The sequence below is a fragment of the Zeugodacus cucurbitae genome, chromosome 5 (assembly GCF_028554725.1).
Source record: "Zeugodacus cucurbitae isolate PBARC_wt_2022May chromosome 5, idZeuCucr1.2, whole genome shotgun sequence".
Lineage (NCBI taxonomy): Eukaryota > Metazoa > Arthropoda > Insecta > Diptera > Tephritidae > Zeugodacus > Zeugodacus cucurbitae.
Window position 1 is genome coordinate 5,136,905 of NC_071670.1, and position 10,637 is coordinate 5,147,541.

The 10,637-nt window shown below is 30.6% G+C and overlaps 2 protein-coding genes across 5 annotated transcripts in view; both read left to right on the top strand.

The window, feature by feature from the left end:
- Positions 1–10,637, top strand: part of LOC105208548 (fasciculation and elongation protein zeta-2) — a 48,912-nt gene that overhangs the window by 37,906 nt on the left and 369 nt on the right. For 2 of the 4 annotated variants that reach the window (XM_011178455.3, XM_054231512.1), the window contains one exon: positions 59–2,230. In XM_011178455.3, coding sequence (XP_011176757.1) covers positions 59–141 — 83 coding nt within the window. In that variant the 3' untranslated portion in view covers positions 142–2,230. Of the gene's footprint in view, positions 1–58; positions 2,231–9,899; positions 10,501–10,637 lie in introns of those variants that run through there. The other 2 variants (XR_008471341.1, XR_008471340.1) reach the window with 2 other exon arrangements.
- On the top strand, positions 7,475–9,692 carry LOC105208547 (argininosuccinate synthase). Its single transcript, XM_011178454.3, has 2 exons — positions 7,475–7,948; positions 8,769–9,692. Exons 1-2 carry the CDS (start codon positions 7,490–7,492, stop codon positions 9,597–9,599), a joined length of 1,290 nt encoding a protein of 429 aa, XP_011176756.1. The 5' UTR covers positions 7,475–7,489; the 3' UTR covers positions 9,600–9,692.

Genomic DNA, 10,637 nt, shown 5'->3' on the forward strand with positions numbered 1-10,637 from the left:
AATCAATTTAATTACATTTTTTCTCTATTTTTTCTGCTGCTTGCTTGACAACTTGCAGTACTAAAAGCAATCAATGAGGATAGTCCAACCGTTCCCGCGCTGCTAACGGACTACATACTGAAAGTACTCTGCCCCACATAAATATGCACACGGCGTATGCGGCAGTCAGTTGAGTGTTGTTAGGTGTTTTAGTACGTAATTGCAGTGAATACATTTAGAACAAAAAAAAATATATAAAAAAATACAAAAAAAAAATTGAATAGATCAACTCATATACAATGAGTAAAAGAGAAGCTAATTTAAATGAACAATTCTAAGTTATATACAAATATATTTCTAATTAATGTTTTTCTATTTTTAGTTACTAATTAAAAGCAAAACAAAAGTTAAAAAAGAGAGCGTAATAATAATGCATAAACATAGCAGATTTTAATTAAAAAACATAAAGCGTACCATATTCATATATGTATGTGTGTATACAATAGTTTATAGAACGTTATTTTTGCTGGCATTAATGGGTGATTCAAATATCGAAGTGTAACGGTGATTTAGTGCACTTAAAAAGTGAGATTTTTCAATAAAATTAAATTAAATATGCAAATTCTATGCGCGTTGACAAATTTTGTGCGCTGAAGTGACTAGAGAATTTCATTTAACCTAAACTGCCTACAAGTAATAATAATTTATTGAGGTTTTTTGGTAGTAATAATAAATATTAGTGCGTAAAAATTAATTTGTATTGGAGAAAAAATATTAAAAGCATATTAAATAACTTTTTGGTTTTGAATATCGCTTATCTGCCAATGTTTGATGTAGAAATCATGTATTTATATTTTTAAATTGCTACAAAATTAATTTAAACCCAATTAGTAGCAGCAGTAAAGTAAAATAAATTCCAAAAATATTTAATTTGTAAAAAATATTGAAATTTCTCCACAATGAGCACAAAAATAGAACGAAACAGCTTCGATATTATTTGCTCACATACATATTTGCATATATTATTACATACATATTAATGCCACAAAAATTAATTTATAACAAAAAAAACACTTACTTGTATAATTTTGTAAAGCTTAAATGTAATTATATGTAATTTATTATTTTTAAAACCAATTAGCTGTGTTGCTTTTCATGTAAGTCAAAATGCATTATAATAGCAGTTAAATTAAAAAAAAAATATATATAAACGTACATAGGTATAGCATATGCATATATACTGAGTATTGTGTGCATTTGAGCGCATATTGCAGCGACAAAATACAAAAACTGCATTTTTATAACGCACTTTTCTTTAATATTACAAGCTTTTATGAGAAGAGTTTAAACTTTTTCGTACGCTAAACTGCCTTGAGAGAAAAATAATAATTTCTTCTAAGTTGTTACATATGTATATAGCATTTCTTTGGCTTTGAGAAGCATTTCCAACGATTTAATATGTTGCATTTGGTTTGAGTGGAAATAAGTGTCTTTAAAAAATATTTTTTATTGGTATTCTTCTTATTATTTGTTCATATTTTTCAAAATTTCTTTTTAAAAAAAAATATTTTTATGTAATATTTTATTTATTTTTTATTAAAAAAATATTTTAAATTTATTTTTTTTTTTAAATTTGTTTCAAATATTTTTTTAAATAATATTCTGGTTTTAAATTTTTTCGAACTTTTTTATTATTTTTTTTTTACTTTTTCCAATTTTTAAAAATCAATTTTTTGTGGTTAAACAACTTTTATTTATATTTTTGATGCACTCTAATTTATTTCTGCAATTATGCAGTTGCATTTTTTGTTTCTCAGCATTTAATTTATCCTCACGTGCATTTTTTTTTAATTTTTTGCAATATTTGCGTAATTTTTAAATGAATTTATTTGTTTAATGCTCTCAGAATAAACAAAAAATATTATTTTAATAATAAATATAAAAAATAGTAATTAATTAATTTACAGTGGCCATATTAATGCTTTCAATATTGTAAAAATAATGCAAATAATATTAAAAAAAAAATTTATTTAAATAATTTTTGCCTGAATTATAAAAATATACGCATTAAAAAACATTATTTTTTAAATATGAAAAACATATACATATGTTTAAACCAAAGGCAATCACTGTAATTTCTCTCTAAAAAACGCCGGTTTAACGCTTTTAAAATTTTTTAATCAAATCTAAACTGCTTTCATATAATTTACGAGTTTTTCCAATTTACATTATTTAGTTGGTAGCCAACTCTTCAACTCAAAAGTTTTCTAACGACATATTCTTATTTTGTACAATATTAAACATGCAAAACAGAAACTATTTCTTCCTAAGCACTGTGTTATTTTTATTTTTACTAATTATAACTATTGTTATTATTCTTATAACGTTTTGTTCAAAACTGCAGCAATATTTTGTATTGATTGATTTTATTTTTAAACAATTGTATAGTTTAATTGATGAGATTTTTATTTATACAAGTTTTAAAAATAAATATTTTTTAATTGTAAAAAAATAATTTTAATAAAATCTATTTCGTATATATGTATAAAATAAATTTGTTTAATTTTTGTATTTAAAATAAATAAATTTTTATGAAATTTTATTTATTTATAAATATTATTTTTTATATTTTAATATTTTTAAAATACAGTTATTCAAAGTAATTTTTTTATTATTTTTAAAACTATTTTTTTTTTATTATATATACATATATACTTTTATATAATTTATTTTTGGTTAATATTCTGTTTTGTTTTAATTAATTTAATTTTATTATTTGTTTTGTTTTAATTAAATTAATTTTTTATTTAATTTTTTTTTATTTTAAATATTTTTATTTTTAAAACTAATTTTTTATTATATTTTTTTATATTTTACTTTTTTATTATTTTTTTTTTGTTTTTATTTAAAGTAAAATTTAAATTTTAATTAATTATACACTTTTTATTTTCCAATTTCTGTTATTTATTTATTGTTTTCTATGTATTATTATAATATTATCGAGTATCCAGTTTCCTTATTTATTTCTTTGTCATAATAATTATAATGACATTTTGGATATTTATTTTTTAATATTTTTAATTTCATTTTAGATTTAAATTCTAATTTTTTTTTAAACTGATTTTTGAAGTATTTTTTATTATATATTTCATTTTTTTTATTTATTTCTTTGCCATTTAGACGTCTGTTGAAAAAAATAATAACTTTATTGAAATTTTGGATTTATTTTTCAGTATTTTTAATTACATTTTAGATTTTAATTAATTTTTTTTTTAAACTAATTTTTGAGTTTTTTTTTATACATGCTATTATACATTATATGTTTATTTTACATTTATTTAAATTTTTTTAATATTCTAGTATTTTTCAATTTATTTTTAATTATCTAACCTGTATTCTTTCTAGTCTCCAGTTTCTTCACTTATTTCTTTGCTATTTAGTCTGTTGGACAGTTTGTCTCAGCGATCACATAACTTGTAGATCCATTAGTATTAGCCTACCGTATTGTCACCACTATTCCGAAATTCACCATGACTCACCATAATAATAGTACGTATCTGCTTTGATAGTAGTGAAATATGGATTATATATCGGATTTCCAGCTTTTAGAGTTCCACTATCTCTTCTGAACTAGTTATTACATTTTATGAAGTCTCTGAATGTGATAATATCTTTTTTATAGAGTATCCATATTCACATATGTGTCTGCTAACCATTTTGACCACCTGTCACAGCAGCAAGATATTAACAATTGTATTTCAAGTTTGTTTTGTTGTTATTACAACAGATTTGTAGCCAGAGCGGCACAACTGTGTAGTAGCAGGCCTTTAGAATCACATAACTATTGAATTACTCAGTGCTCAGCTCTATGTTGTGCCTACGTGGTTTATGACCATAACATATATGAAATTAATAATTATGTCTCGCCCGGAGCGTCAATTGTTTTGGCATAACTGTACGATTTATTGTGGTTTATTTGTTGTGACAGCGTTTAAAGATTAGCGTACGCGACGTCATCTAAGCACTTATCAACAAGTGTGATGGCATCAGTTGATCAATCATATGATTTGTGTTTATAAAATTTTGTGATTTCCTCATATATTTACGTTAATGTGTATTCAAAAGCTTTGTGGGGTCTAACTAACCTCAAATTGCTGCTAAATTATTTTTTGAAAAACAACAACATAAATAACTTGAAATTCTCTCACTCGAAGTTCCATATCTACATTTTCGTCTAGCAACTGCAAGCACTTGCCCATAATTTTTTTTGGTACTAACTAGTAATAACCACAGATAAACTCGAATCATATACGTGTATACATGAAGTCTCGAATGCACCCGTGCATGCTTATCATCTTAAAAAAATTCCACATCTATTTAATAACAACAGCTTTTTACCACACGCAGCTATTAGAAAAATACTTCAAATTAAATAACAAACATAAATAATCGCTAAGAAGATAGCTAAAAATAGTACAGCTTCAAATGAGAAACAATTAAAGTAGCCTAGCCATAAGCAAATAATAAACAATCCAATAAAATTGCAAAATGAAACCAGCAGTTCGAATTTTCTAGTTCAGTGTCATATTTAACGAAACAAAAACCAAAAGTAAGAAAAAAAACCTATTACAACACAAACAAGCACCCTAGGTACCTTAAAAAATCTATTTACATGCAATTATATACTCTAATCTATTGAAATATTTAGCTTCAATAAAAATTATTGCGCAATATTTTTTAGCAATCCTTCATTTTTTTTACATTTTCTATTTCCTTTTTATAAAAATTATATGGAAGTCTATTGAAATGTTTAACTTCAATAAATAAAATATTGCGCAATATTTTTTAACTATACTTTCATATTTTTTCCCATTCCTTATTGTTTCTTATTAAAAAATTATATATTGACATCTTAAGCTTCAATTAAAAAATATTGCGCAATTTTTTTAACTAACATTTAAATAGTTTTTTTAACATTCTCCGTTTTTTTTACTAATTATGTAATTAGAACTTATTGAAATGTTTACCTTCAATAAAAAAAATATTGCGCAATTTTTTTTTACTATTATTTCTTTTTTTCACTAAACCTGAAAACCTGTTGAAGTCTTTAGCTTCAATATAAAAAATATTGACCAATTTTTTTAACTAACTTTATTTATTTTTTGTAAAATATCCTTTTTTTTAATTTCAAATATCATTAAAAAATCTAAAAAAATGAAATAAATTGAAAATTATTTTTATAATTTTTTTTTTATTTTTATAATTTCAAGCACACGCCTAACTAATTAAATGCCTAAAATTTTAAAGAAAAAATATAATAAATAAAGTAAACTACAATTTAAATAAAATTTATAAAAAAATGTAATGAAAATGGCGATAACTTTATTTGACGAAGTTTTCGCCTATTAAGCAAGTGAATTTCAAGAATGTCCATGTTTATTAGTTATAATAAAAGAAATCAAATATTTATAATAATATCGTGAATAATATAAAAATATTGATGAAAGCATACAACTAACAAATGATAATGAAGGTATTAAGCAATGAAGCTTATATAATTACGCAGAAAGCGCGAAAGAAAATTTACAAAAACAAAAAATCGTAAAATCTAAAAATAATACATTAACACAAATTGAACATAATAAGCGCGTAAACCAAAAAATATTATAATAAATGTAATGCAATTCTCTATATACAAATATTTAAAAATGCTTAAATAAAAAATTTATGGAAAATGCACAAAAATGGCTGACTTACATCAATGTGCAGGGCTTTTAGGCCGAGTTTCTGTAGTGAAGGGGGCACTACACTTTTTGGCAGGCCTCGGTTTATTAAGTGCTCCAAATATTGTTAATAAAGAAACATAAATGGGTATCTATAGAACCAATTAAGTGGAAGAAATAAAACCCGTCCTTTACCCTCGATGTCAAACCCATTTGATCTTAGATTATTTGAAGTTAGATTTTATATCTCGTCCACATGAAGATGATCGCACTTGCCCTGTTTAGAACATCTCTATTCGGTATAATTAAGCCAATGAAGTCAAAAAGCTCATCATACATTGGCCGGTACGAACTTCAGTCTCCGAAGTATCTCAATTAGTGACAGATCCCATATATTTCTCTATCCTAAAGCCTTCTAACTAAACATATTTCGGAACAAAATTTTGGAAAACATCAGCACCGTGTTTAGAACCTCTCCATTCGGTATAATTTAGCTAAGAAGCCCAAGACAAAAGCTCATCATTCGTTAGTTGGCACGGACCGCAGTATTTGAAGAATCCTAGAATCTAAGTGACAGATCCCATATATTTTTATATTCTAGAGTCTTCTAACTAACCGAATTTCGATACCAAAATTTTGGAACACATCAGAAACAATGTTTAGAACCTCTCCACTCGATATAACTTAGCTAATTAAAACTAAAAGCTCATAAAGCTCATCATTCCATGGCCGGCGCGAACTACAGTTTTCGAAGGATCTCTCCTAGAGACTCTAACTAACCCAAGTTCGAAATATGATTTGAAACACATCAGTTCCGTATCCAAACAGTTGAAGAAATATTCCGTGGCATTAGAAGTATTTGCAGGTATATAGTAAACGATGGATGGATCGTCCCCAAAGGACTACATTTCAAGACCTTTCCTTTTGTGAAATGGCCCAAATTCCTTACATCCCGAGTCTTTCGAACATGTCTCTTCTGCTTTGTTATTCTTTTCTTCAGCCCAGCCCTCTACTATTTATTCACCGAAAATATACGAAAAAAACTTCTACTACTGCGAGACCATTTGAGCCATACGGTTATCTAAGCGAAATACAAATGTTTTGTGTACGATAAGCTTTACAGTTGGTCTGCAAACATTTAAATTGCTTGGGAGTATATATTTAGACTATCAGTTCTAATTGCTCAAGCTGTTTTCTTTTAAGTACAACCGGTTATGACCAGTTGTCTGTCCAATTGCTCAGTTGATCACACTTCTAGCGCTGCTATTGTGTTCGAAATTGCCAAGTTCACTATTTGTTTTTGACGCATTTTCGAAAGATGTTCGAAAAACTTTCCTTATATACTATTCGCGATGCCTGCCTTATGTATTAGCCCATTTAGGGGGCTGGGACTGTACACACTTGTGATGTGCTATAAATTTGCGATAAGCCACAGAGAGAGCGCGTCTGTCAAGTGGATCTCTGACAAAAAACAAAACCGACACACGATTGTTACGAAACAATGTATTTAGTGTTTATAAACTTTATAGCATCCCACAAATAGGAGAGCCGCAAACAACTCTAGTGGTCTTATCAAAACAACATTTAACAGCTTTTAGGCAGCATAAAGTATACGAGTATCTCGTCAAGGAGCTTTTCGTTTATGACCACTTGAGTATACTAATTTTTACTCCCCTTATCAGTGGCATGCGCACGAGCTTACCGCAGATAGCGTTTAATGGCACTTGTCATCAAAAACAAAAATCAGCTTCCTCTCGGCATCGTATCGGTTCAAATATATACTACCAATGGTGAGCGTTAAAAATTTAGTTCTAACCCAACACTCGAGCGCAATGGTTGAGAAAGTGATTTTGGCATATTCCGGCGGTCTGGACACCAGCTGCATCCTGAAATGGTTGTTGGACAAGGGCTATGAGGTGATCTGCTTGATGGCCGATGTCGGTCAGAAGGAAGACTTTGCGGCGGCTCGCCAGAAGGCGTTAAACATTGGCGCCACCGAGGTGATCGTCACCGATGTCAAGGAGAAATTCGTGGAACACTACGTTTGGCCAGCCCTTCAAATGGGTTTGATCTATGAGGAGCGCTATCTGTTGGGCACCTCATTGGCACGTCCTTGCATCTCTGTTGCGATCGTCGAAGCGGCCAAGAAGTACGATGCCAAATATATTGCGCATGGCGCCACCGGCAAAGGAAACGATCAAGTGCGTTTTGAATTGAACGCATACGCCTTGCTGCCACATATTAAGGTGAGTGTCCTTTGGAAAAGTGTCGAAGACCTGTATGTGTTGAAGGTGTAAGAAATGTCAGAAATTTCGGTTCGGTTCGGGTAATGAATAAACTACCAATTAACGTGAAATTACCTGAAGGCGTGTATCGTTTTAGTCCGTTGATATAATATTTTCATCCTCGAACAGTCTTTGTTTGGATTTGCTGAGATCTTCAAGATCGAACGGTCTTTGTTTGTGTTTATAGAGATCTTCATGAATCTATATCTCTCTTCTTGAATCTCTACAAGTAACGTCGTTTGGTATCACGATCAAATGTTACGTCATTTAAATAACAAGTGTCAGGGTCTGTCAGCTGACTCTACCAACTATGGTTCTTCAGCTATAAATTTTCGAAAAATATTACTCCGACCACTTTAAAACTTCCGGTTCCTGCTTGATTAGACTCAACTTGTGTATCGGACGGATGACGTAAATGGCCGAACGCCTACGCTGTTAGACGATCAACGCGTACCATAAAATTCTTAGACGTTTGTCTACGTTATCAGCGTCTAAAAGCGAGTCTTATCTGAAAGTAAACGTCTTGAGCATTACCAAATACTATTCACTTTGTTTTTTTATTAGTTCGCGCAAGGTTATCACAACCGTAGGCTTATACGCGTAAACATAGGCCAAACGTGCATTAATTTATTTCGAAATTTGTACAGATCCGTTAATTTGTCAGCGTTTAACTGATGGATTGCGTTTAAAACTTAAACACTAGTACCATACAGACTGAGGCGACACCCTTTGCTTTGTCGACTTGTTGTTTTCATTATCTACATCGTCAAATTTCTTACAGATTATCGCGCCATGGCGTGATGAAGAATTCTGCCAACGCTTCCAAGGACGTTTGGACCTCATCGAATATGCGAAAAAGCACGGCATCCCAGTGAGTGCCAAACCGGCTGCTCCCTGGAGCACAGATGCCAACATCTTGCACATCAGCTACGAGTCGGGCGTTTTGGAGGATCCCTTCAACGTTGCACCGGAATCATTGTACGAAATGACTGTGGATCCCATCACAAAGGCACCCAAGACACCCAAGCGTGTTTCCGTGCATTTCTCAAGCGGTTTACCCACTACAGTCATCGATCAATCAACGGGCAAGCAATACACAAAGCCTTTTGAAATCTTGCAATTCTTGAATGAAGTTGGCGGCGCTTATGGCATTGGTCGCATTGATATTGTGGAGAATCGTTTTGTGGGTCTGAAATCACGCGGTGTCTACGAGACACCCGGCGGCAATATACTCTTCACTGCCCATCAGGATTTGGAAGTGTTCTGTTTGGATCGCGAGGTGTTGCGCACCAAACAAGTTTTGCGTAACCGCATGGCCGATTATGTATACAATGGTTTCTGGTTCAGTCCGGAGGCGCAATATGCACGTCGTTGCTTGGAAATCTCGCAGGAGCATGTAAGCGGTGAAGTCATCGTTGAATTGGCACCAGGTTATGCACGTGCTATTGCTCGTAAATCGGCCAAGGAGTCGGGAGGTTTGTACAATGAGGAGCTGGTCTCCATGGATGTACATGGTGGATATGTGGCGAATGATGCTAGCGGTTTCATTGCCATCAATTCGGTGCGCATTCGTGAGCATGTGCGCGCTTTCGGCGATTACGAACAACACTGAAATGTGTGGAAATATAGTGAAGGCTTGGATAATGACTGTGAACGTGATTTTTTTTTAAATAAAACTGAATTTTAGTTATAAATATAATGATAATCTAGATGTTTTATTCAAAGTGAAGTTCCAAACTGCTGGACATTAATTTGTAGAAATTGTGAATCCTGTAGAAATAATGAACAGCTGGGGTCGTTGATCGTTGATCGAGGACGTCAGGAGGTCAGTTATGCTACCGTTCTTTATATTAGTTTGGTAAAGGATACCATTTTGGTGTTATTTTGATTTAATTTTCTTACTTACTTCCAGCTTCAAACCAGAACTTCTTAATGGAAGCAAATGGAAATTCAATATCCTTATTTTGCTCTTACTTTCAAGAATAGTGCAATTTATTAATGCAAGTCTAGATTTAAATTCGCAAAAAAAAAACAAATTTTCGTACAAAACGGAATAAGGTAATGCTGTTCTTACGTTACGTTAAACACTAATCGGCCGTTGGAGCGTCCTAATTGTAAATAAACAAAACATTTTAAAAAGCCGGAAAGTTTATAATTTTTGCAATAACTTTACTGAAACATTAGAGGAACCTTCATGCTTTGGGAAGCTTCGTATATAGACGTTTTCACATAGTCGGTAACCTTACGCTAGGCTGGATAGGACTTGCGGTGGCTTATTGTTTACTTGTGGAGCTTTAATAACTTGAGCTCTGTACAATTTGATGATAACAACAAAATATATTGTCCCGAGAAGTATACAGTTTTGGAAGACCATAACCATATGATCAATAATGGTGACTGCGAGAACAAAATGTGAGATTCAGAAAGCTTCTAAACGGTGGGAGCGGAAAATTTAACTGAATATTTTGAAAATGAAGGAGCAGGTAAATTTCAAGATGAAGTCCTAAGCGCAAGTAAGTAATAAATAAAAAATTTGGAATTTTAAATTGAATATATATTTATATTCTACTATGTTCTATAACTGGTAACCATTTGAATCGTTTTTATTTATTTTTCATATATTGATTCATAACAAAATGTAATAACATTT